The sequence below is a fragment of the Apiospora phragmitis genome (genome assembly GCF_038363925.1).
Source record: "Apiospora phragmitis strain CBS 135458 chromosome Unknown utg000008l:1.0-3514335.0:1.0-3519231.0, whole genome shotgun sequence".
In the NCBI taxonomy this organism is placed as follows: domain Eukaryota; kingdom Fungi; phylum Ascomycota; class Sordariomycetes; order Amphisphaeriales; family Apiosporaceae; genus Apiospora; species Apiospora phragmitis.
In genome coordinates, this window is record NW_027117407.1 from 802,147 (window position 1) to 828,632 (window position 26,486).

General features: G+C 45.9%; 8 protein-coding genes across 8 annotated transcripts; 5 read left to right on the forward strand and 3 right to left on the reverse strand.

The window, feature by feature from the left end:
* Positions 1-342: 342 nt before the first annotated feature.
* PG994_008678 (uncharacterized protein) lies at positions 343-1,627 on the reverse strand (the record flags this gene model as incomplete). Its single annotated transcript, XM_066860087.1, has 4 exons — positions 343-387; positions 479-1,084; positions 1,151-1,375; positions 1,535-1,627. 4 exons carry the CDS (start codon positions 1,625-1,627, stop codon positions 343-345), a joined length of 969 nt encoding a protein of 322 aa, XP_066713676.1.
* A 1,903-nt stretch (positions 1,628-3,530) lies between these two features.
* PG994_008679 (uncharacterized protein) lies at positions 3,531-4,277 on the reverse strand (the record flags this gene model as incomplete). Its single annotated transcript, XM_066860088.1, has 2 exons — positions 3,531-3,808; positions 3,884-4,277. 2 exons carry the CDS (start codon positions 4,275-4,277, stop codon positions 3,531-3,533), a joined length of 672 nt encoding a protein of 223 aa, XP_066713677.1.
* A 1,228-nt stretch (positions 4,278-5,505) lies between these two features.
* On the forward strand, positions 5,506-5,908 carry PG994_008680 (uncharacterized protein; the record flags this gene model as incomplete). The annotated part of the gene is given in 2 exon segments (XM_066860089.1): positions 5,506-5,695; positions 5,706-5,908. The coding sequence occupies 2 exon segments, from the start codon at positions 5,506-5,508 to the stop codon at positions 5,906-5,908; spliced, it is 393 nt and encodes a 130-aa protein (XP_066713678.1).
* Positions 5,909-6,417: 509 nt separating this feature from the next.
* On the forward strand, positions 6,418-8,226 carry PG994_008681 (ferric reductase like transmembrane component; the record flags this gene model as incomplete). Its single annotated transcript, XM_066860090.1, has 2 exons — positions 6,418-6,805; positions 6,893-8,226. The coding sequence occupies 2 exons, from the start codon at positions 6,418-6,420 to the stop codon at positions 8,224-8,226; spliced, it is 1,722 nt and encodes a 573-aa protein (XP_066713679.1).
* Positions 8,227-9,185: 959 nt separating this feature from the next.
* On the forward strand, positions 9,186-10,217 carry PG994_008682 (uncharacterized protein; the record flags this gene model as incomplete). The annotated part of the gene is made up of 2 exons (XM_066860091.1): positions 9,186-9,463; positions 9,527-10,217. 2 exons carry the CDS (start codon positions 9,186-9,188, stop codon positions 10,215-10,217), a joined length of 969 nt encoding a protein of 322 aa, XP_066713680.1.
* Positions 10,218-10,767: 550 nt separating this feature from the next.
* PG994_008683 (uncharacterized protein) lies at positions 10,768-11,773 on the forward strand (the record flags this gene model as incomplete). Its single annotated transcript, XM_066860092.1, has 2 exons — positions 10,768-11,405; positions 11,491-11,773. 2 exons carry the CDS (start codon positions 10,768-10,770, stop codon positions 11,771-11,773), a joined length of 921 nt encoding a protein of 306 aa, XP_066713681.1.
* A 649-nt stretch (positions 11,774-12,422) lies between these two features.
* PG994_008684 (uncharacterized protein) lies at positions 12,423-13,391 on the reverse strand (the record flags this gene model as incomplete). Its single annotated transcript, XM_066860093.1, has 2 exons — positions 12,423-13,253; positions 13,344-13,391. The coding sequence occupies 2 exons, from the start codon at positions 13,389-13,391 to the stop codon at positions 12,423-12,425; spliced, it is 879 nt and encodes a 292-aa protein (XP_066713682.1).
* A 10,256-nt stretch (positions 13,392-23,647) lies between these two features.
* On the forward strand, positions 23,648-25,352 carry PG994_008685 (uncharacterized protein; the record flags this gene model as incomplete). The annotated part of the gene is made up of 2 exons (XM_066860094.1): positions 23,648-24,636; positions 24,848-25,352. 2 exons carry the CDS (start codon positions 23,648-23,650, stop codon positions 25,350-25,352), a joined length of 1,494 nt encoding a protein of 497 aa, XP_066713683.1.
* Positions 25,353-26,486: the final 1,134 nt, after the last annotated feature.

Consider the following 26,486-nt stretch of genomic DNA (forward strand, 5'->3'; position numbering starts at 1 on the left):
TTGAACGTGATCATCAGTGCCACGGTTCGCATGGCATCTTACCAGAAGTATTGTTCCAATAATTGGCAATAGTCTTTCTGCATCAAAGCGCCTGCAGACGTACAATGGATTCTTAACAGCCAGTCGGAAGGAATTCGAGTTCGGTGCATAATGGTGCATATCGGAGAATATCTCTGCGAACAGGAATGTTGCCAGTGCCGCATTCCACTTGATCTGGACCGATAACGCTGTACATACGAAGATCACGCCGGATGAACGTGAAGCAAGAACAGGGTTGGTATCAATATGGTATCTTCTCATTAATTCATTGGTTATACATGATTCGCTCGCTCATGTTTATATCTATACAATGTTGATGGCAATCTTGCCAAAGTGCTTCTTGGCCCACTGTGTGTTTGATAAGGGTTAGAAAATCTGGTATTCCAAAAGGATATTCTTTGTATATAAATGTGGGGGAGGGGTGACTGGAAACACTTACCATGTAATCGTAAGCCTCGCGTGACTGCTCGAAGGAGAACTGCTGCTTGTCCACGACGGGGTGGATGTCGTTGGCCTCAATAGCGGCGACCATTTCCTCCATCTGGGCCTTGGAACCAACGAAGACACCACGGGCCGTGCAGATGCCGCTGAGGACCTCAAGGAGGGTAGCCTTGGGCTTGGCGCCGCTGAGGAAGCCGATGATGCTGATGATGCCCTCCATCTTGACAGCGGCCAGGGAGTTTTCCATGGTGTCAGTGCCGCCGACCTCGAGAATGTGGTCCACGCCTTGGCCGTCCGTGGTCAGGCTCTTGGCCGTCTTGCCCCAGTTGGTGTCCTCCTTGTAGTTGATGACGTGGTCGGCACCGAGCTTCTTAAGCACCTCACCCTTCTCCTTAGAGGAGGTGGTGGCGATCACTGTGGCGCCAGCGGCCTTGGCGAACTGCAAAGCGAAGATGCTGACGCCGCCAGTGCCCTGGGTGAGGACATACTGGCCGGGCTTCAGGGGCTTGAGGCCGTACAGAGCGTTCCAGGCAGTCAGGGCGGCACAGGTGAGCGTGGAGCCCTCAGCATGGTTCAGGTTCTTGGGAGCGCGAACCAAGCCGGTCTATATTCCGTCAATGTCAGCTGGGTGTTCGATGTCATCGTTTTACTGGGTGAATTGCTTGCTTACTTCGCTGAAAGTGGCGTATTGACGAAGGGTTCCGTTCAGGGCACCACCGAGGCCGGTGGCGGCGGCGGCAGGGGTGATCTCACCGAACTGGTGGCCCTGGTTGAACAGAGTGAGGACCTTGTCGCCCTGCTTGAATTGCGTAACCTTGGAGCCGACTTCCACGACCTCGCCAGATCCATCTGAGCAGGCAACGACGGGGGTCTTGAATGGGAAAGGGTACATTCCCTGGTGAGTAGCAAGTAATGGTTCGTTAGCCCAAACATTGATCCTGCCAGCAGTTCATGCAAAGCGGGTTCCAATAACAAGCGTACCTTGGGGATAGCCAGATCTCGGTAATTAAGAGAGGCGGCGTGAAGCTTCACGAGGACCTCGCTCTCTCCGCACTCGGGCACCTTGGGCATCGACAAGCTGCAGACCGTCCAGGTCCTTATCCTTGGCCGCGATAATCCATTGCTTCTGGGTTGAGGGAGGAGCCATTTTGTTGTTGGTTTGTGATGATGTCGTGTCTTGTAGCTTCGATAGATAGTAGATTGTATGAGATGAACAGTCAAACAAGTAAGGAGGAAATCGATCAAAAAGCCGGGGACGGCCAGCCTTCTTATCATGTTTCGAAATGGAACCCTGGCGAGGGGTCCTGTGAAAGAATGGGTATAAACCCCGAAGTTCGTCGTTCCACGTGCATTGCTAAGCCGGGACTTTTTTCCCACAACCTCCAAGTTTTGCCTGGCCTTGCTAATTTGATCCGCTTTCTTCTGGAACCGGTCGAGTAGTACGTGAAGTGTCAACAACAGTCGTAGTGTGGTTGCATAGCCGTCCAGTCAGAGGCGAGAGAGGAGCGGAAGGAGGAGCGGGATATTGTCGACCAGCTCCGCTTCTTCCCTTATTGCCTTGCCATGATCCACAGTACCGTAAGTACCTAACCTAGTGCTCGGCGTTGCCAGGTCCAGTCCTATAGTGTGCGGGTGTAACGGCCCCGTTTCATGCCGTCATGTTCTGGTCATGGACTCGTGGCTCCATCTTGGTCATACGGAGACCCACTGTAGAAAAGTAAGAGACAATGTCTTGCTGCTATCGTGACGGCAGTTATGTACCGAGTCGTTCGGCAGTCGCGAGGTAACTGTGGGGGGTGATCTGCCCCCATCGATCATATTCCATCCGTTTCCCTGAATTGAGCCAGCAGATCCTATGGCCACCTACTGGTACTTGTATTGGCAAGCTAGATGTCAAGTTCGGATCATGTCACATGAAAACGAGCACCCCGGCCTGGCATCTGGACTTGGCCTAGAGATGGGTTCAATGTTGCAAGTAACACGTCAGACGTCATTAGAAGCGGAGGGGTAGCACATCCCGGGAGCCGCTAACAGTCTTTTCTCATCGGCGTTAGGCCTTACCTAATACGGACTGGGGAATGCCTGCCTCATTACTCAGCTCTCGGAGATAAGCCTCACCATTGCCATGTGTTCCTACTAGCTGTTTTCCCAGGGGGCACACATTCACCGGGTTCTAAGAAATAAGCGGTCAAATAAGGACTGCATTATGTATGCGATGGCAGCCATCTTTTAGTCGATCGTGCCCCTGGGTAATTGAATCTAGAATACTCCTGACAAGCGGCCGCCAGCCCGATGTATTAAGCGTCTTGGCTCGCCCACTCGGCCGGTTCGTTGGTGCCGGGAATAAATTCGCCCTGCATGGCTCTTCAAACGCCAACTTCGGGGCTAAGATTATTAACATTCTTCATGGGTGGTACTACAACAAGCGGCCTTCGATTTTATTCTATCATAGGTATGTAGTTCTACTCGCACTCGTGTGGTAGATATTTGGTGATGCTGTTCAGTTGTTATAAAGGGGTCACGTACTTATACAGAAAATGGTGATAACTCATGTCTATAGTCATAAAGTCTCTCTGGCACCTAATGAAACAAATGAAACAAACATAGCACATTTCACTAGTCCAATGATTTCCCTCCTTGACTGGGACAAACATCATGTCAAGATTCTGCTTGAACTGTATCTATTTGAGACTTCTATGAAAGATACGACTGGTGGGGAAAATTGCTTCATGTCCGACACATACTTTGTCTGCAATCGAGACATTATTTCTTCACTTTTAAGCTGCGGCATGTCAAGGTTTCATTCAGTGCTCCTGGTTACTTTCACAATGTCCTCAGAGGATTGGTCAAATTGTCGAAGATCAAAAAGTGTGTCCGATGTTATAAATTGAAGACCCAAAAGAGGTCACCCTGAAAAAGAAGCATATAGAATACAGTCCAATCCAACCCAGCAGTCGCAGCTGCTCTTATCACGAACCGAGCCTAAAACAATCCTGCTGAGATTTTCCTAAACTCCTGAGAGATGCAGATGATGACGATGATGAAAACGCTTAGAGGCCGAGGATGGAGTCGGGGATCTCCTTGGCCTTGTCCCACATCTTCTTGGGGTCGAACTTGTCGCAGGCGTCGCCCTTGGCCAGATGCTCCTTGACGTACTTCTCGTAGCTGCTCTCCGACTTGCCCTGCTTGAAGAGCATCTTGGCGACCTTGAACAGGGCCGCGCTTCCCGTCTCGGCGGCACGGACGCCGTTCACACTGGTCAGGATCTTGGCGGCATCCTCAATGGCCTTGGTCCAGACGGCACAAGTGACCTGGCCGACGGCGGGGACTGTAGAGTTCTATGCGTTAGCGTGACCATCATAACAAGAAGAGGAACTGAAAAACGAAAAGGGGGGTTACTCACGTGCGGCCACGAAGGTATCGCCGGCCCAGTTGACGATGGGCAGGTCGCACTTGCAGTCGCCCTCGACGTAGTCGTGCTTCTTGGGGTCGGTCCAGATCTTGGTCTCGCGGCTGAAGCAGGTGACGCTGTGGGTCTTGCCGTCCTTGGCGATCTCCTTGAGCTTGCCGCACTTGGGCTCGCACAGCTCCATGAACTGGTTCTTGTTGACGCCCAGCTCCTTGTACACGCGGCATTTGCCCTGCTCCTTCATCCAGTTCGTCTCCATGTCGTAGGCCGTCTGCGGCATGTTCTCCCGGGCCACGAGGCCGGTGAAGGTGCCGTCGTCGCGGGCGACGTTGGCGGCCGAGACGGAGCTCGAGGCGGCGAGGAGGAGAGTGGCGGCGGAGAACTTCATTTTGAATGGGAGAATTGGGATATGTGGATGAGTAGGCAATTGGGATCTTAAGGAGGTCTGGGAAGATCTGCTGGATGGTGCTGTTGATGTTGTTGATGATGAACAAAAGAAGACCACTTACAACAGGCCGTTCTTGACCTTTAAGTATACCTGATCGCTCGTCCTTCTTTGCATGGTTGTTTGTCTTCCCCTGGCTAATCTCACCATCTTACTCTGCCCCCCACCTGTTCTGTTGATGATCCTCTATTCAACATCATGAACCGAAGCTTGTGTGGTTCAAGGCGCATGAGGCTTCTGTAAATTGCTATGTTTACTTGCGCATGATAGTAAGATGCCGTCAGAAAGTCTTGGCCCTCATCTACAGAGTAAGTCTAGCTCAAAGACGTATGCGTGGTGTCCAGAGATAAGAAATCTGGGGCCGATATACGACCATAGTAAGCCGCCCGCCAAAACAAACAACAAGCCAATCGCACTGCCATAATCTACGGTACTCAGACCCATGACGGACACCGATCCATTATTCTTGGGTTAAGCATGGTTAAAAATAACTTTGCTGCAGCCTGGCAATGGAGGTCCTGCCTATTACTGTACCGTCTAAATCAAACCAGGGTATGCGGCTAACACTGCCATTCAGATCCTACTGCCTATAGTTTAATCAAAAAGACGTCAATTGGAGGAAGGGTTGAGGATCCGGTCTAAATCATGACTGTATCTGCTGCGCTTGCTTCCTACCTGCCAGCCAGTTGCGGAGATTTCGATGTCCAAGCTGGATGGCCAGAAGAAGGGCCGTCAGTTTCAGGCCCTCACGAAGTTCGTAGTTTGACCGGACCAGCGCCATGAGGACTTCTCACTGGGCATTCTTCGCATCAATTTCCAGCCTCAAGATTTGGCGCCTTCAACCGCGCGTTTACGAAACGTGCATTGGACCAAATGGAGTTGACTGATTTGGCAGGGCTTGGCCATCTGCGCCGCACGCACGCATTGAGCCGGAATGACATCGCGGTGGCGGTTGAGAACTCCATGGGATTCTCTTTCAATAGAAACGCACATGGTTGCCATTGGACCTTAGTCGATCTACCGCGGATAAGCAGACCACAGAAAGCGAACGAGGCCCTCTATTTTCTCATTGCAGTCATTCTTAGCATTCAGGAGTGCGTGCGAACTTCGGAACACCAGCCAGATTATTCTGAACGCACATACAAAGTAAATAGCATATAACGTACATGCCATGCAGGCGCCTGCTACAGCACCGTGGGGTCTGAGCATCAGCGATGCCGACTTTGAGAAGCTCAAGGCCGATTTCGAGCCGGAGTCTTGGGATGACAAATGGCGCGTCTCGGCCACGGATCCGAGTCAGAGCGACAACATCTCCTCCACGTTACTCGAACCCGACGGGCAAGGATTTCTGCGTATTGCATGTGAAGCCAGGCGGCACCGACAGCAGCGGCGTGAAGATCGAAGCTATCACCTGGGAACAGGACAAGAATGGAATTCGCATCTCGGAGGACCAGGCCAAGGCCGAAGTAATGTGTATGACCAGACGTCGTCTGGGGTGCGTTTTTGATGCATTTCTAGAGGATGACCACTCGACTCTGTTCATTTATCTTGCTGCTCAAATAGGCGCCAGTTGAGAGAGCTGATGCCCCGCACTCATGCCCTTGAGGGTGTGGAACCAAGCAGTTGGAAATTGAGCTCCAAGGGCTCGGGTTGCGCATGGTGCCATTTAATATATTTTAAGGTGCGTTGCCGAACTTGGAGTGCACATCAGAATAATCGACATTGATTTCATCTGACCTGCGATGGTATACGCCGATTGAACTGGATGAGTTGGTTGGGGTTTATTTCATCAACCAGAGAAAGCGCCTTCATGGCCCGGGTACGTGCATACGAGAACTTCCGTATCAGTCAGCATGCAATTTGCGAGGTGTCGGGCATCGGCTCCAGGGGCCAGCTTGCCAGCTTAGCTGTCCCCTGCGTCGCTGCTTATCGCGCACATTGGACCTCGAACAGCTTGACTGTCTGTCTCAACACTCGTTCTCCGACATATCTCAGCACACACGCGCTGGTGGCTGAAAGTCGCGTTTTTGCGGAACATCTTGTTTTTTGTTTTGTTTTCCCCAACTTATGCGCGCTTGCCAGGATGGCTTGGTCCTACTCATTCGCTGAAATAAGCGATGCTGAGAAGCATGCCCGACGCTTGTCACTGGATAGCTACGGCCTCTATGCCCAGCTTTCTACTCTACTGCCTGTTGCCATCGCTCTAATCGTGAGGCTCACTGTCTGGTTTTCTAGGAGAGAATCCGCCCAGAGTGTCGCGTACGATGCCGTGCCGACTTCGCCCGGGGCCAAATTTATCAGAGAGAGCACCACCACAGGTTCTGCGGCTCGAGTATTTCGTCGCATCTCCTGGTATCTTGGGGGCGACATCTATGTCGCTGGAACAAATTGGGGCCGGAGAGACCAGCTCATATTTGGCAGCCTTTGGACCATCTGGCTTGTGTTCTTATGCTTCGTTGGCACCGGCAATGGTACGTGCGATCGTCGAGTAATAACTCCGCCGTGGCTCATCTTTCTTGGTCACCCATATTTTGGCGAGATACTAACAATTCGAACAGACTATAACCATCTGACCAAGAAGTTTGCCGCTATTGGTTGCTCCCAATTCCCTATCCAATACCTGCTGTCCTTGAAGTACTTGAACCCTGTCGCCTATGCCTTCCGTTCCTCTCACGAAGAAGTCAATCGCTGGCATCGGACGCTGGGCCGCATCGTGTACTTCCTTCTCGCTGTGCATGCGGTACTCTACTCTAACAAGTTCGTTCAAATGGGAGTTGTGCAGAAGATGAGTACCAACACAACTGTGCTGCTAGGCTTGGTCGGCATTATCAGCATGACGCTTCTGAACACCACGGCATTGGCTGCGGTGCGTGAGTACTCCTACCGAGTATTCTTTGCTACCCATCTTTCGGTTGCCATGACTCTGCCGGTTGTCATATTTTTCCATGTACACCACGCCAGGCTGTCTATGATCGAGGCCTTGGCGGTAATATTGGTTGACATCGGCGTCCGCAAGTTCTATACCGTTACCGCGCAAGCTTCACTGCAGTCGATTCCGGGCGCCGATCTCGTCAAAATCACCGCCACGGTGTCACCCGAGATGGCAGCGCAGTTCAAGGAAAGCCCCGGTGCGCATGCCTATGTGAATGTCCCCCCAACATCACGCCCGAGTGCCAATCCACTCTCGCCGTCAAACCTGGTCTTTGAGTCCATCTACAGTCCATTCACCGTTGCTGCGGTTAGCGAAGACTCGTGGGAACTCACCCTCGTTGCACGTCAGCTCCAGGGACCCATGACAAAGAATTTTGGAAGACTCGCCAGCATGGGCAGAGCGGCTACACGGTTTTCGTTAGGCATCGAGGGTCCGTACGGCGTTGCGAGATACTTCCCCCAATTTCTGGGCTTTAAATTCGATCGGGTGCTTCTCTTTGCGGGAGGCGTCGGCGCAACCTTTACGCTGCCCATCTATCATTACCTCACTCGCGAGCACCCCTTGGTCCGCACCGAGATGATCTGGGCTGTTCGACAACCGGGCGAGGCCACCTGGCCAACTTCTGAGCTGAGAGGAAGCATCCTGGACGACGATCGTGTCCATCTCTACCTAACCGGTAACGATTTCGGGCCGGATGACAATGGTCGGGCTGACAACACTAGTGGCGCCGACGGTGAGATCGAATTGGACGATATGCAAAGGGATCACAGACGTGCCAAGCACGCTGCTGTTAGCAACCATAGACGGCCTGACCTGAAGAAGATTGTCGATGATGCATTTAGACAGGGTGTTGAAGACCGGGTGGCCATTTTGGTATGCGGGCCAGATGCCATGGCTCGTGAACTGCGGGAGTACGTGGGTGCATGGGCCAAAAAAGGGGAGAGACATTTGGTGGCATAACGAAGGGTTTACATGGTAATGCTCGGCGGCCTTTTCTTATTACCCCAGCCAAATAGAATGCAGTATTAATATTCACATCGAGCATATGGGACCGCTACAATTGAGCTGATGTCATCAGCATTCTCCAGGCTCTTATTGAATGTGTATTCTTAGCTAAACGCCGTTAAGCCCGTAATCTTTAACCCCGCCTGGCGGGGTGTAACCTAGCACGTCTTGGTTGCGGAGTGTTGCCCACCTTCCGCAACCTGCACAGGTTCATCGCGGTAAGGAGATGATGTACCGATTACAGGGGCTTGTATGGTTTTTCAATGGCATTTTGTAAGAGTTCAATGCCATGTCTTTCCAATTCATCGACTCTACGAAAGTAGGGCGCCATGAGCGGCGACTGATCCGGTCGCATGTTAGTAAGTTAATTCGCTGCTCTATCCCTCCACGTCGATTCCCAAAGTGCTAACGCTGAGCGCCCGATCCCAGTGAAAGGGAAGAACAACGGGAAGGCGCATCCGTCCAGGAAGAGGCATCATGGCATCACGCCGGTGAAGCATATCTTATTAGACTCACCTTTTCCATCAACCAATAGCATAAATCCCCGACTCATGGTGTACGGCGAGACGAGAGTATTGGAATTGATAAATCTGTACTGGTCCGACTTTTCGTCAGTCTCATTTCCTCATGAACTCACGCCCGAATCACGGCCGCTGATTCATCGATGTGAAGCCGGCCAACTGCTTATGCCAATCGCGCTTATACTGACGATGCCGCAGGGTTCACGATCGTGGCCGAGGCCCTATACCCGTCGGATTTCTGCCAGGAGTATGATTTGATCAACACAGTCTGGTTTCGACTTGCCCTTCAAGATGAAGCATGTAAGTTCGACACGGTTCCAAACAGCCCCGGATGCATCACTGCACGTACTCATAGTATCAGACTGTCATCTTATGTTGGCCATGGCCGCAACCATGGCCTCGTTCAGCCAGGGTGAGTCTCGTTTGACTTCTCTGGTCATGACCCATATGGCCAAAGCCTACCAGGTCATCAACGAAAGACTATCGGGCCCTGAAGCCCTATGCGATAGCTCTATAGCCGTGGTGACATCGCTGGCTATGCACGAGGACTTGCACCAGCAACAATCCACGGCGATGCTTCACTTCCAAGGTCTGCGACGTATGATCGAACTACGAGGCGGCATGAGACAGTTATTCCTCATTAATCGCCACATTGGGCAGAAAGTCTGGAGGTACAATTTTCTGTCCTTGTATTGGCTTCATGGTATGGCCAAGGGTTAACTGATAAGTTCTAGGCTGGACATCGAATTCTCACTCCACACAGGCTCATCCATTCACTTCTACGGTGATAGTACCCCAAATAGTACTGTGTTAGACGGCCTTCGAAGAGCCCGCGAGACAGGTCAATGTCACACCAACCTGCCATGGTTTCGCGATACTTCTACAGACCTTCTAGACATTGCTCTTGACGTGATAGACTTTACGGAGTTACTAAACACCCGGTCAAGCGGTAACAAACTCTTCGCCTTGGACTACACGGACGCCCTTTTGGTACTCACCAGCTCCCTGCTCCAAGTGGCGCCCGTGATGAGAGAGCATCACCATGGTCGCGACAATCTCGTGCACAAGTCGCTCCTCGCCTACATGGTCACCTTCCGACCGGAGTACGGGCGGCGTTTGGCAAAATACGACCTCCTAGGCCGGGCATTGAGATGCAGCGCCCAAGCATTCAGGTCCGACACCGCCGCAGACTATGAGCTGCTGCTTTGGTGTCTGTTCTGCGGAGGCATCCAGGTCTTCGACGAAAGCGAGGGCGAAGAGTGGTTATCGCCGGTGATAGCGCGTGTTTGTGAGCATCTCCGCCTGCGGACCTGGGCAGAAATCCGGCATGTGTTGCGCAAAGTGGCGTGGATCCCTTGGGTTCATGACGGAGCTGGTGAATCTATCTGGAAATCGTTCGGAGAAATAGTCACCAGTAGGCTTTGAGACGCTCCGGGGAGCACATAGGGGAGTTGAAGTTAGGCGTGAAAACAAAACAACTCACTCGGCCATACCGCCAGCACTACTTGGTGGGATGAAGACATATAATCATCACTCATGAATGTATGGGTTGGAACCAATGCTATTAAGCGCAAAGCTGCCGGGCTGCGTCAACTATCCGTCACCACTTGACGCCATTCGGATCTTGCCAAGACACGATGTCCCGATTAGGAAGTCAATCACTGATTGGCCAGGTAGCTTCCTAGGGGAAATGGAGGTGGAGTATATGCCGCCACGGGGCCTTCGGAACTACGGCGATGAGGTTCTATACAGCCCGCGTTGTCGACTCTCAGTTCGATTCTAACCTACGTTGGTGGGTTCTTGTTTACGACATGCGCTTCCCACTGATTAAGGCCGGCGTTTGGACGGATATAAAGCGGCCAGTAAACCCTGATACGCCTACTTAAGTCGAGTGGTTCCTGGCTGAAAACTTCTCACTTCTCCCTAACTTCATCGGCTTCCCAATCTTCTTTCTGACACCAAATTCATCTTCAATATGTTGATGTGGGAGTTCCTCAAGGAACAATGGAACACCCTGCCCCTCCCCGTCTCGCCTGAGCTCTGCGCCGGCAAGACGTACATCGTGACCGGGAGCAACATCGGCCTGGGGCTCGAGACGGCCAAGCACCTGGTCCGCGCCCAGGCGGCCCGCGTCATCCTCGCCGTCCGTTCCGCACCCGCGGGTGAGCGGGCACGTGAGGAGATCGAGGCCGCCACCGGCCGCCGCGGCGTCGCCGAGGTCTGGAGCCTCAACCTGGCCTCGTACGATTCGGTGCGGCGCTTCGCGCGGCGTGCGGATGACGAACTCGATCGCCTTGACGCCCTCTTCGCGAATGCTGCTGTCTACCTGGACCAGTGGACGACCGTGACGTCGACGGGCGACGGGGCGGATCAGGGAGAGGTAGGAAAGGAGGAGGAGACCTCGGTCGTCGTTAACGATATCTCGACTACCCTTCTCGGGCTGCTGCTGCTGCCCAAGCTCGCCGACACGGCGAGGCGCTTCCTTCAAAGCAAGCCCCGTCTGGTCATCGTGACCAGCGCACTGGCGTTCTCGGTCCGCGACGATTTGGACAGTATCAGGGACGATGTCTTTGACGGCCTGAACGACCAGAAGAAGGCGAACATGCGGAACCGGTACGCGACCAGGGACCTTTACCTATCTATCCTTCTCATATTCCCGCCACTATTTGTTAATACTGACTATGAACCGTTCCTCCAGATACGCTCTCTCGAAACTGGTGCAGATTCCTATCGTACGCAGGCTCGCGCGCCTGTACCCGCCGGAGAAGACGGGCGTCGTCATCAACATGATCAACCCGGGCCTCTGCCGGACCGGCCTCGCCCGCTACTCGACCTGGTACTACCAGCTCTACATCGACGTGCTCCGCGTCCTCATAGGGGCGAGAACGGCCGAGGCGGGAAGCCGGACGATCTTATACGGCGTCGCGGCCGGAGAGGAGACGCATGGGAAGTTCCTGTCGGGGTGTGAGATCAAGGAGTAAGTTCTTCCTTCCTATGAGCCTGAATCTAATCTACTACAACTCTCTCATGTCATCTGTCTCACCTTCTCTTCTTGTGTATTACTATCATCTCTTCTTCGATGAGGTATCTGAGCAGAATGACTGTACTGACAAGATTGTTTCGCTTGTGAAGGGATTGGGTCCCGGAATGGCTCACGAATGAGGATGGGAAACGTACAGAGGATCAGATATGGAAAGAGCTGGTCGCGCGGTTGGAAGAGATTCATCCTAGGTGTATTCCAAAGTTTCCCTGAACTTGGCACAATCGGTCACGTGGGCGTCCTCCGCTTGGAGAATAGGGGGGACCGCACTCAACTGGGAGTTGCATGAAGCTTTCTTGCGGAACAGTTAGCCTGAGAGATGGGCAACTAATGTCAGAAATGAGGCGTGTGTACACATATTGTTTGTGCATTGTCATTAGACTATGCAAACAGCATTTATTGTACATGGCATTTATCAAGTTTGTTCGGTTTTTAAAGGGCTTTGTATTGCTTGCAGAAAGAAGAAGCAAACCAAGTGCCTAGACCGGTTTGCCCTGTCAGCCTTTGATGACCACAGGACAGCCCTGCCTGGGGTGGCAAACCAGAGCAGACATCACAAGGCCCTCGCAGTAGTTGCTGGAGAACCCTCGTCAGCTGCAAGAACCGCCTGGTGCACAACTAGTTGGAGTCCCAGGGTCGCTGCCCATCGCCGCTGTCGAAGATGACGCAGCTTGTTCCTCCACTCCCCCTTCCCTTCCCTCCTTGATTTGTACGAAGGCTTCCATGAAGGCCTGCCCGTCCTGCGCCCCATCAATGACATGCTCCCCTTGCACGACGAAACGGGGAACCCTCTTCATCCGCCCCTCCTCCCTCGCCCCCCGCGCCTGCTCGTCCACCTCTTCGCCCCCCTCGCCACTCTCCAGCCACGCCAACAGGTCCTCGCGACGGCCCAGCCCGGCCTTCGACCCCAGCTCTGCCAGCATGGCGCGGCTGGTAATGTCGGCCTCGCCCTCAAAGAAGTCGCGAAAGAGCTGCATGACCACTAGATCCTGCAATCCCCCAGCATCGTCGTCGTCGTCGCTGTTTACGTCCGCCGCCCCCTCCTTCTCCTTTCCCTTCTTCTCCTGGCGCCCCGCGAGCGCGATCAGCCGGTGAGCGTCGCGCGTCCGGCCGATCTTGCCGCCGAAACTGAACTTGAGGCCGTGCTGCCGGCCCTTGGCTGCGAGCTGCGCCCGCAGGTGCAGGATCTTCGCCTCGGACTCCTCCTTCTCCTTCGTCTCGCCACCGTCATCATCGTGGCGGCGGCCGCCGAACTTCTGCGCGTGCCGCTCCGCCCAGGGGACCCCCGGCGTGTCGGCGGGAGCGTCCGGCTCCAGGTAGAAGGGATGCCAGACTATGCTAAAAGTGTCGTGGCGGCCGCCCGGGTAGACTTTCTGATAGAGGGATATGGCTCTGTCCAGGCGGATCTTGCCCATGTAGCACTATATACAGCATGGCATGCATTGTTCTCGTCAATCCTATTTCTGCTGTCTGCAAACGTATGTGAAGTTTGAAGGCATGCTTTTGCTTACCCAGGGGCACACGGGGTCCGATGTAATGTCAATGGTGATAATCGTCATTTTGGATCAGCAGGTCGGCGCAGAGATAGGAACGATATTCGAAGCATATGGGTTTTAATTACCTAACGTATCCCACAAGCGAATGTCCCACACAAGCGAATGTCCCACTTTCACAAATTTCCTTATAGCCTTAACCTTTTTTTATATTCTTTTACGTCCGAAAATGCTATAACTTTAAAAAGAAAGTAATATAATTCTAGCGTTTTAAGCGCTTTAAAAAGACTTAACTTTAAATATATAAAAAGTTATATTAATTTATTACGTCTTATTAAAAACTTTATAATGTAAACGAAATAATTAACTTATACGACGCGAAATATTTACGAATTTTCGAAAGCTTTTAAATTTCGAAAAAGATACGATTATTCGATATATTATTAATTTAAATACGCGATCGTTTCTTCCCCGGCTAAATAATATAAAAGATATAGCGAATCGATTATTTAATTTACGCGACGCGGGACGCGTCGATATTAACTAAGCCTTTAACTTCGTACGACGATAACTAGACCTCCGGACGCGTTTTAATTAAAGAATTAATTATTAAAGAGTCCTTTATAAAAATCCCGACGCGTATCGCGCGTAATTTACCCTTATACGAAATATAATATATAAATACGAGATCTAAGAGGAGGATATTTATAACTTTAACGAGACCAGCTTTTTTATAGGTTAAATCTTATCCGAAATAATCGTAACCACCTCCGATTAATGCGGAAGGCCTAAGGTAATATAGTAAGGGAACCGGGAATAAGTTATAATTATTTAAAGCGTCGGTTTATACGGTTACGCTATCCCTCCGTATATTATTTTTACTAAGAAAACGTACCTCTTTTCCTAGTACGAAAATAGCCTATTATTAAAGGATTAAATAATCGTAATTACTAAAAATAACTAAATTACGAATAAAAAAGGCGAGGACTAGATTCGATACTTTAATTAATATATTAAGTCTCGTACGAAAGGTCGTTATCGCCTCTTAATCTTAAACGGCTATAAAAGCTACTACTTAATAGTTTTCGAGCTCTATTATAAAAAGAACTCGATTATTATATTTTATATACCTTTTTATTCGTTATATAAGTTCTAACCTCTTAATATTAACTATTTTTATATATTAAAAAAGGCGTATAAAAAAGAAATTAAATGTTTTATACAGGCGCATTATAACGAACGGCTATCGGGGTCTAATAAAAACCTCGTAAACGTGCTATTAGTTTATATTAGCTTAGACGAGAAAGTATTTAAACGTGTAAAAGATTTAGTTTTTTAATATAATAAGTAATATTTTAATTAATTATAAAACTTAATTAAAAAGTATAATAAGTTTATTAAAATAATATATTTTATTAATATATTAAATTAATATTTAAATTAATCGCTAAAGTAAAAAATATTTATTTAAAATATATAAGAAATACTCGTAATTATATATCTAATCTCTCCTCTACCGATCCTCTAGCTCAATAGCTCACCAGTACTCCTTATAGTGATCCCCTAAGCCGTTGGTTCATTAGATCAATAGTTCATTCTAACTGAGCCGGTGATCCAGTGAGCCGGTTACGTGATCCTTTGTTCGTGAGGTTCTTCCCTGGGCTTGTAAATGTTCGTTCTGCTCGTTCGGGGCTAGGTATCTTAAAAGGTACCTTTTATTTAGTTCGTAATGCCGGTTTTTATTTCTTATTTACGGTCTTATTTAGTTAATTATATAGGTAAGCGCCTTTTTACGGAATATTGTAATACTTTTTTATAAAGTAGGTCCGGGCCGTATAATTAGGCTAGGTCGTAATACTATTTCCTCCCTCCTGTTTACTTTATCCTTAAAACGCTAAGTTCTTTAAATACCCTTATTTATCTACCTTACCGGGTTTAGGTAAGCTTTTTTACTCTCTTTATTTATTATAATATTTATTTATTATAATATCGGGTTATATCGAAAAGTTTTCCGCTTAACGCCCTAAATTAAAAAAAACGGAATAACGCTATAACTTAATAACGCTTATTAACGAGTTCGGGGTTAAAGTCCCGCCTTATTCCTTATATACGTCGCGGAAATAAACGTATAAAATAATAAAAAGTTCTAACCGATATCGGAAATATATTCGTTTAAACGTATCCTATAATAGCTTAAAGACGTCTGTCTCTACGGTGTCACGTATCGTGGACGAATCTCGGGCTCTTCGTCTTGCAGAGCAAGAGGCGAGCGACTCGCTCCGTTAAGCTAACGCGGCTCTGGAGCAAGCTCATCGGGCTGCTCAAGAAGCCTTTCTCCGTCTTGAGAAAATTAGAGTCCAGCGGGAGTCCTTGGTAACTCGGGGTGCGGAGATAGCTCGTCGTGGTCTTCGTTTTCTAGACGAGTTGGAAACGTAGGAGCGCGCGGAGTCCGAGGCCGTAACCGACGTTCATAGCTTTAGTGGTTTTAGGGTAATTAACTAGTTCGGGACGGATATGGATTTTTCCCTGCCGTCCGTCCTTTAAAATCCCGAAGTTTCTTAGCGGCGTTCTCTAGGTATCTCCTAGGTTCCTAAGTATTGTCTTTTAATAGGTAACCTTTTTATTAAACGAGGTATTTCTAGCTTCGTCCGTCTTACTTTTTATCGAGTATTTTATTTATTTCGTATTTATACTAATCTATTTTAACCTCTAGCTATGTCTTAATTTTTACGTTTATTAATATTAGTTCGAGTAATAAAATATAAAAGATAAGGTATATCTATATTATTTTAAATAACGATAATCGGTAATTAATTTTTAAAATAACTTCGGCGATTTTAAATAGTCTAATCTTTTTAAAGTCTAGTTTATTACTAAGTCGTTTAGTTTTAATATTTTATTAAAGGAAGTAAACTTTTTCCCCCTCTTTTAAGATAGGTCCCTCTATCCTTTTCTTGTCGGCGTATTTCTTTATTCGATCTTGAAGAAAGATGAGGTCTTCCTGTAACGATATTTAGAGTTGTTTTAGTTTTTCGACTTAAATAGTCGCTATCGGTACTAGCTCTCCTTTTAACGGTATTTAAATAACGTCGGGGTTAAACCCGTAGTTTGCTTTAAAAGGTGATATATATGTGGTCTCGTTATTTACGTTATTATATATAAATTATACTATAGGTAATAACTATACCTAGTTATCCTACTCGTGATTAATATAGTATCGTAAGTACTGTTTAAATATTTAATTTATACGTTCCGTTTATCCGTCGGTCTACGGATAGTAGGCTATAAATAACTTATACTTAACTCTAAGTTATGCTATAAAAGATTTTTAGAATTTAGCGGTAAATAACTTATCTCGATCGGAGATAATTATTTCTAATAATTTATACTAATTAATAAGGGTTCTAAAGAAGGTGTATATTAAGTTATTTATATCGTTTACTTCTTTATATAGCAGGAAATAGGTATATTTAATAAGTTTATTAGTAATAACTAATATATTATTATACTTAACCTTGGTTATTAGTTCCTCGAATAGTAATAACTTAACGATAAAATTTAATGCGATCGTTTTCTAAGCTTTATTTAGCGGTAATATAGGTTGTAGCTCCTTATACGGTTAGTATCGTGCGGTTTTAACTTTATTATAGAGGTTGTATTTGTTAATTACTTTAGTTACTCGTTCCTTAAGATTCTTATAATCGAATTACTTATTAATTCGTTTTTAAGTCTTAAAAATTCCTTAGTATCCGTGGGCTAAATACGTATAAAACTTCTTAATAAACTCCTCCTGGTACTATTCCGGGATATCGATCTTACCGTATCAATACTTAAGTCCATTTCTAATGTCGAGTCCATCCCTGGTCCGGTCTATAAAATCTGTTATCTCGGGGGTATATTCTTTAAATTTCTTAATCTATTTTTCGTAAAGCTATACCTTATAGGTAGCTTAGATATATTATAATAGTATTAGGTTTTTATCCTTATTATAAATAAGGATTATACGTGTTTCTAATAGCACGTCTTATTAATGGTCTGGTTTTTGGCTTAAAGCGTCGGCCCTGCTATTATCGCTACCCTTTCGGTAAATAATAACGAAGTTAAATTCCGATAGGAATTCTAACCATCGTATTTATTATTTATTTAGCTCCTTATTAATAATAAACGTTATAAGGTTTTTATAATTTGTATAAACCTTTATAAAGTTTTTAATACTATTTAAATAATGTTTCTATTCTTCGAAAGCTTTAATAATAATTATTAACTCCTTGTCGTAGATCTGGTAATTAAGTTCTAGTCTATTTAATTTCTTAGAAAAGAATGCGACGGGGTACGATTTTCCGTTATCGTCTCGTTAACTCAGCTAGCCTTTAATCGCATAGTTTGATACGTTGGTCTCGACCTTAAAAGGTTTATTAAGATTTGCTACGCGAAGTACTAGTTCGTTAAAGATCCTATCCTTAATAGTTTAAAAGGCCGATTCTTTCTCGTTTATCCATCGGAATAGTATATCCTTCCGTATTAAGTGCGTAAGAGGTGTCGCTATCCTATTAAATCCGGGGATAAAGATCTGGTAATAGTTAATTAATCCTAAAAAAGATCTAACTTCTATAGCGTTTATAGGCTTAGGCCACTTTCGTACTATTAACACTTTAGAGGGCTCTATTCGGATTTCTCCCGGGGATACCACGTATCCTACGAAAGTGACTAATTTCTATATATCGGCATGAACTGTGGTTCCTTTCCTCCCTTAAGGGGTATCTCGTAATCCTACCGTATATAAGGCGGTAAACCCGTCTTTAGCTTCTTACTAAAGAGGTTTCCAAACTGCCGGTACTCTTCTGGTATAGTCGTCGTAACGCTCGGCTTAGGCTCTTTAGTAATAATATATACCCGAAGGACTTTAGGCTTGTTCGGGGGTCCCTTCTTAAAACGTTGCCCAGCGGCTAAACCTCTTCTTAGTATATCTTACTAAAGTTAGCCTGTTTTCCAGTTAATTTTAAAATTATTTACCCGTAATTAGGGTATCCCTAGTATTATGTTGTATCTTGATACTTCTGTAATATTACACGTAATTCGTTTATAACGTCTTCCGATATTAACCGAAAAGTTCGCAACTTCCCTTCGTACTTTTCTATTTTCGTAGGTTATAAGTCCTTTATTGACGGTTTTAAGTCGGTATAGGGCGTTTTTCTTTTATTAATTTAATTCTAAGCTATTAATAATTCTTAATAAGATATAATTTCTTTACGCTCCGTTATCGAGTAACGCTTTAATAATAACTCTTTTAACGTTTATTAATAGTATAATATATTTATAAATATCTCGTTTATCCGTTATAATATATAAGGACTTATTTTATCCCGCCTAATATCGTCCTTCTATATTCGGCGGCGACTATTTCCGATTACTACTAGAACTTAATTCGTTTTTTAACTAATCTCTAATAGTGCCGAATCTGTTCATACAGCGTAGCTCGCTTATAAATAGGGGGTGGTATAGTAGATCTAGTTATTATAATTAATTTACGTATTTAGAATTCGGGTTCCTTTATAAACCTTAATTCCGTTTAAGATTTTACGGGGTTATTAGCCCGTCTTTATTAGATTAGGATAACTTCGCCGTTGTTATTAATGCGGCTACTAGTAATATCGGCTATTTGAAATAGTCGTTCATTCGTGTTTTAGAATACCCGATTTCGGAATTCTTCGTCCTCCTAAAGGCGTGGATCGTATATTTTGTAAATATCGATCGTAATAGCGGATCGTTATTCTCGCGTTATTTATAATTATTAGAAAGCTCGGAACTTTTCTTATATGTAGTCGAGATATCGGTCCTCGTTATATATCGTTTAATATTATTCTTTTAAGTAGTATTTTTTTAATTATTAAGGATTTTTTTATATTAATAAGTACGCTCGCCGTAAGTCGGGAATAATAGTTTTAACTTTCCCGATTATATAATTTAAATATAAACGTGTAATAGGTTTTTTTTTAATTTTTCGAAGAAATTAATCGTTTTTTAATTTCTTCGCGAAATATTCGATATAAGCGTTATATATATAAAATATTTATAATAACGTAAAATAAACCTCGTAAATAAAAAATACTCGAAGGTCGTTTTTTATAAAATAGTTTTCGTATACTCCTTATTCGAAACTATAAGTAATAAGGGTTTATCGTAATTTCCGAGACTCGGGGGATGGGACGCCGGGGATAGCGAGCTATCCGTCTACCTCTAGACTTCGTGGTTTCGTAATTTCGGATATTAGCTCACTTAGGGGTATACCGACTAATTATTCGTATCCCTCTAAATTAATACCTTTATCTTCCGACTTATAAGGTACGAGGGTAATATTTCTTATAGGTTCTCGTTTAATTATAACGAGGGTTCGTATTTTACGGCCTCCTTTCTTCGGGGCTTTAGGGAATTATCCGGTTCCTTCCTTATTTACTAAGTAAATAGAGTACCTATCGTTATAGCAGGCTATTTAAAATAAACTACCGTATAATACGTTTAACGTATTATTAGCGCTACTTCCTTTAATAGTTATTAAGGTTTCTTTTATTTTAATAACGTTAACTTATCATTCATCCGGGACACGGTTAAACGTCTTCTTAAGGCTTCTATAGTCCCGTACAAAGTGCCCGTTCTTCCCGTAGTTATAATAAGTAACGTCCTTTTTTTTACGCTCGCCTTTATTATTTTATTAAATAACGTCGAGGTCTATAAATCTACTATATTAACCGTAAACGGTAAATCGTAACTTATTATTAATTAGTTATCGTGGTTATTTAACGTTAGCTCGGTTAGCTTAGCTTTAATTATTCTACCGAGGTTATCCTCCTTACTTCTCCTTACATCGTTCGTAAAGCCGGGTATCGATTTTAATAACTAATTCTATATATTAAAAGAAGTTAGTAAGGGTATTAAATTAGCTTAGCTCGTCCTTAACCTCCTCTTTAAAGCCTCGATAATATATTATAATTTTAGTGTTTTCGGTATTATCGAAACGTGCCATAATACGTCGGAACTCTACCGAGTAGCTAGCTATAGACCCTTTTTATCGTAAGGTCTCGAGTTCTCGTTCCGCCTGCCGTTTCTTATCGGGATCTTAAAAAAATAATTTAAGGGCCTCCTTAAATCCCTCGTAACTATTAAAAATTTTTTAAGTTTTATTTCGGTATAGTTCGACTTATTAATCATATTTTATAAGTTCGTCGAGGTAAGGTTCGAACTAAATAAGTGCCTTACCTTTTAAAAAAGAAGCGGCGTACACCACGCGCTAGGTTAAATCGGTAAACGTTCCTTTATAAAACCGTTAATAAGCCTTAACCTAAACTAAAAATCCTCGAAAATTCCCGCTAGTCTTATTAAAAATATTAGGGGTACTAATCTTTATTCCTCCTTTAAATACGACAAGGGTTTAAATAATATTAGCAGCTACTTAAAGAACTCGGATCTATTCTCGTAGGTCGCTAGAATCGGTCTCATCCTTATTAAAGGATTCAGGTCGCTAATAATTCCGGAAGTTACGATTCTTATTCTCGAATCGGGCGTAATAAGTCTTATAATTAGTATTCTTTTACTTTAAAGCCTTAAGTCGCTCCTTAAATACTTGCTGCTCGTTATTATTATTATCGCTATCGATATTTATAAGAAAGGGTAATTACGTAGCGCTAAGTCCAGCGGCTAATCCTTTCCCGTAACGAGTATTACTATTAGTAAAGGTAGATATGTTTCTTAAGAGATATTACTTAAAGGTTTAAGTAATAATTCGTAAGAATAAAAGCGATTAAAATATAATGAACGGCTATTAAGGTTTAATAAAAACCTTGTAAACGTACTATTAATTTATATTAACTTAAACGAAAAAGTATTTAAACGTATAAAAAACTCGGTCTTTTAATATAATAAATAATATTTTAATTAATTATAAAACTTAATTAAAAAGTATAATAAATTTATTAAAATAATATACCTTATTAATATATTAAATTAATATTTAAATTAATCGTTAAAATAAAAAATATTTATTTAAAATATATAAGAAATACTCGTAATTATATATCTAATTTCTCCTCCACCGATCCTTTGGCTTAATAGCTTACCAATACTCCTTATAGTGATCCCCTAAGCCGTTAATTTATTAGATCAGTGGCTCATTCTAATTGAGCCGGTGATCCAGTGAGCCGGTCACGTGATCCTTCGTTCGTGAAGTTCTTCCCTAGGCTCGTGGGTGTTCGTTCTGCTTGTTCGGGGCTGGGTATCTCAGGAGGTGCCTTCTGTCTGGTTCGTAATGCCGGTTTCTGTTTCTTGTTTGCGGTCTTGCTTAGTTGGTCGCATAGGTAAGCGCCTTCTTGCGGAATATCGTGGTGCCTTCCCGTAAAGTGGGTCCGGGCCGCATAATTAAGCTAGGTTGTAACACGCATATTACTCATATTTTAAAAGAGGATTTCCTACTAGCGTTTTTAAAAGCGTTCTAAGCGACTTTCACCGTTTTAAATATACGAGGAGGCTTTCGAAGGACAAGACTCGTCCCGTATAATTTAGAATATATTATTTTATAATTAAATATAAAGTTACGTATTTTAACACCTCCGGGGACGTTTTTCGGCTTACTTATTCCTTAAGAATTAAAAACTTTAAATAACTCGATTAAAGCTTAATCTTAAACCGAATACGTTTAAAACTATATTATATAATATTAAAATAACTTTTCAACGTTTATTTTAATTAGTTTTAACTAAATTATAAAAGTTATAACGTATATTATATACCGAGTTACTTTTTTAAAAAGTAAGAACGCGATACTTTAAAAAGTAAATAAAATGTTTAGCTAGCGCCGCCGTACGAAAAAAAAATGGCTATAAAATAAAGGATCACTTCGTATATAAGCTAGAAAAGACTTATAGTCTTAAAAGGACGTTAATAGATAGTTATAAAACGAATCGCGTCGGAGGAGTAATCGTATAAAAACGTTTAAGACACGCTTATAACGTTATAGAATCTATGGAGAGCCCGGGTATAATACGCGTACTTATTAAAATAATATAAAAATATTTAAAGATAAGGATTTTAATTAATTTTAATATATTAAATACGTTATAATAAAATTAACTTATATTTTATTAAAAAGGGTATAAAAAAATAGAACATTCGCTTGTATAAGACATTCGCTTATGGGATACGTTAGTTGAAGTTGCAATAAGTTCAAGATTATTGCCTTATATGCTAGGAAAGTCTCCGAGGTCATTTCTCCGAACACCGCGGTTCGGGCAACCTCAGCAGATATTGGTGTACTTTTAGTCAGGAATAGGGGTAATAATCAAGCCATTATCATTTGCAATTGTGCCATATTTTTATCGATTTACACATGTTTCCCAATTCAAAGCTGCCAGTGAACAGCTCTATGGAGCAGTGAGAACGGTTATTGTGGCCATTTGAGGTCTCCAGCTGTATCAGCGAAACGAGAAAGCTGAATTCCCGGCCTGAAGGCCCTGTAACATAACAACTTACAGGGGGTTGAAAGGCTAACCCGTAGCGCCTAGCTGCCCTGAGCATTCATTGTCGGCCCAAGGTTCAACTGATCGATTTAGCTACTTGGGATAGATTGGATGACAGCCGAGTGATGGGATTCCCCCAACTTTCAGTATTCAGGTACTTCAGGTCAATGTATCTATACAAATTAGACTGGATCCCAACATATCATTTTCATTTATCGAGATGTTGTGCACACTGCGTAGAAAGTAGACAGGAATTTCTTTGATGGGAGGTTGAAGGGTGCACAGCATCAAACCAAAAACGTCCGTGCGCTGGATTACTGCAGACACTCCCAGCCTCACTGGAGCTCACCGTCGCCGCGTCTGCCTGGTTGATACCTAATGAACAAAGAAGCACGTCAATTCGCCCTTTGTGTTGCCAACCACGACCTCGAATCGAAACAAGACAATAACATAACTATTCGGTCCATTCGGCCGTGTGACACAGCGTCTTTGGCGCAATCCCCTTACGTTTTTGGCATTGTCACCTTCCTCACTTCGCCCAAATTGGAAGGCCGCTTCTGCAACGCGCCGTTACCGCTTTCATATTGGCTGACCGCTCACGTCGTCCATCACCTTGGAGTCTACAACAATTTCAGAGACCGAGGCGATCTTCCTAGGTCCTACTGAGGGCTAAAGGGTCTTCTTACTCGGGAGCCTCCCTTCGATGCTGTCCAGACCCGGTCACACTGCATTCGCATTGACTGCGTCTCTACCATACCTACCTTCGACCACTTGGCCTTGACCCCATCCCGGCCGGATATTCATTCCGCCCTTTCCATGGCAGCAACGACTCTGAAGTGGGTGCCGCTGCCGGCCTTTGAAAATAGCATCCCCGCCTTGATCGTCTCACCCAATTTCGGCACCAATACATACAAACTGCATGTGTCCGATCTGGCCAATGTATGGACCGAGTCTTTAGACCGAAAGGCTATTTTTACCCGAAGCATCCAGGAGGATACCAGCATCGATCTCACAGAAGGCCCTGATCAGATGACCATTCTGCTCAACTACCTCCAGGCTGCATTCGATATGTCGAGCCCGCAGCACCACCAGACCAAGCTCACACTGGAGGCCGCCCCAAAAGGAGGGCTTGTACTACTCATCACCTGCACCCTACCAGGCGGCCTGAAACCCCTGAAATGGCCCGTCAATCTCACCAAGCAGTTGCCCGCCTCACTCGCCTCGGAGCTTGTACTCCCCTTAGTCCAGTCACAGCAAGCCCGGGCTCATGAGATTGAAAATCTAATCGCTACTCTTCATCAGAAGGATGCCGTTATCACCAAACTAGTAGAGAAGCTTGATGCTGTGGGGACAGGGCTAGAGGATGTCTTCAATGCCCTGTCTGGGAAGCGCAAGATATCGCGACTGGCAGCGGGTACCAAGGTCAACGGTCTTGCCCCGTTTAATGAGTCTGAATGGAGACTGGCTATGAGCCAAGGCGCCCCAGCTCCTGGTGATGCAGCATCTCTTGTTCAAGATGTTCTCGGAGGTCCCAATGCTATTCATCTGAAAGATTCTGGAATTCGCGCATCTGATGACTTGAATGACTGGTGGGAGCACATGGGAGCAGGACCCGTGCCAACACTCGTTCAGGAATCTACAGAAACCATAGAGGGCGGAGAGAAGGACGAGGTACAGCAAAAAGAGGAAACTCCCACGGATGACGACGATGACTTCCAGGTTCAAGCCACACCGCCCCATCTGGCATCGAAGCGGAGACAACAACATGATGCAGGACATGACGATGGTACAACCGAGGACGATGGGTCTGATTTTAACCCAAGCAACCGCCCTTCCCGAGCAAGGAGACGAAGAAGCCCCTTCCGCGGCGACTAGGTACAATAGGCAACAAAGGTGTCTCCCAACGAGCTCGATCGTCTTCAGCGAACCAATCGTCCCAGAGCGGCACTCCATTTGACAAAGATAATACAGCATCGGAATCTGATACCGAGCCGGTGAAACCTTCACCCAAGAAAGGTCCTGCCAAGAAGATCGGGCTCATCGGAAAGAAGCGAGGATCAACCCCACAACCTGTCAAGTCCCCCACCCCGACTCCAGCGCAACCTTCACGTCAAGACGACGACGATGCCACGGAATCGGACGATGGGCCCCAAAAGGAGAAATCGCCCCACCCTCTTCACCGCCCAAGCCGCCCCCTTCTCCACGCAAGAGAGGCGGGCTAGGGACAATTGGGGGCAGATCCAAGACAGTAACTAGACAGTCACGGTCGCCTTCTCTAGATCAAAATCGGGGTGCCACGACAGCAAGCACCGCTAAACCCAAGGCTGGCCGGCTGGGAGTCATTGGCAAGCGACGCCCAGAAGAGCAAGCACAGCAGAGCAGTTCCAAGCACGCAGGACAGGAATTGTCCGAAGAATCAGAGACGGAGGAGCAGGTAGCCGAGCGTAGGCGAGCTGAGCTGGCAAAGGACCTGGAGCGCAAAGCCGCGGCAGCGCCCGCTAAGAAGAAACGGAGGTTCTGATCGTGGCCATGTAGACAATTTCTCGCCAGCTACACCCATCTCGAATAACGCAATCCTAGTAGCGCTGGCTAATCCAAGTCCATTCCATATCATGGTTCATCACTCGCTCAAGATCAGCGATGTGTATCATGAGGGCACGTTACCTATTCTACACCCCCTACCCTACCAGGGGCCTTAGGCACGTTAATGTCGCTTCCCGATCCCACATGAGAGATGCGGGTGGCCGCCGGGTCGGGCTCACAGTAGCCGTACTTCCACGGGCACTTGAGTCAACATGCGTAGTTGCCTCAATAGGCGAATGGGACGGACGGGGCTCGGTCCTTAAGGCAGCCTGAGGTTGCACAGATGCCGTTTACCTACAGCCAAAACCCCTTTTCGGCATCTATCAAACGCCATAGAAGGCAATGTGCCGCCCGATGATGCTGGGAGCTGCAGGGAAGATGAGAGATCTGAGGCATCACATCGCGATGGACGCTGCCGTACCACACGACAACGTTATAACTGTCGTACGAGGTGACACATCCCAATGCTATGCGATGCAGTACTGATGTCAACTTGGCAGTATGAATAGTGAAATGAGTGAGTGAAGCCTCCCCTCCAAACTCGCGTCATGGTTGGCTGGCTGTCTCGGGGGGTGTCTACGGTCGTGAGACACAACATCCTCACCTCACTGAAGGGGCGGTGGGGATGGTCATCTGTACTATGCATCCAGATGATCGGCTCATCGCATACAATATCCAAAGGCCAACGGTGACGATTGACATACATGTCTGCATGTCGCGACCCCGTCGGGATATTTCATTGTTCTCTGCAGCACTACCTTTTCCCCTTGACTGCCTTGTTACCGGCCTGTGACCCTGAATTGGTGATCAAGTCACACGCTTTGGGTTCACCCTCCCCTTTCCATCGTCACTACTGCTAGTGATCAACTTCAAGCGGTCCACGAACTGCCTCGTACTCACCGCCACCAATCCACCCACTACGGAAACGGAAGTATGGAAATCATGTAGACTCCGTCGCTGCAGAAGATCGTTAGTGGCGGCTCCTGCGAAAGAATGCGATGATTGAAGATTGACTTTTTTTCTTTTTCAAAGAAAGGGGACAAGCAACAAACGACGCACCAAACGAGCTAAG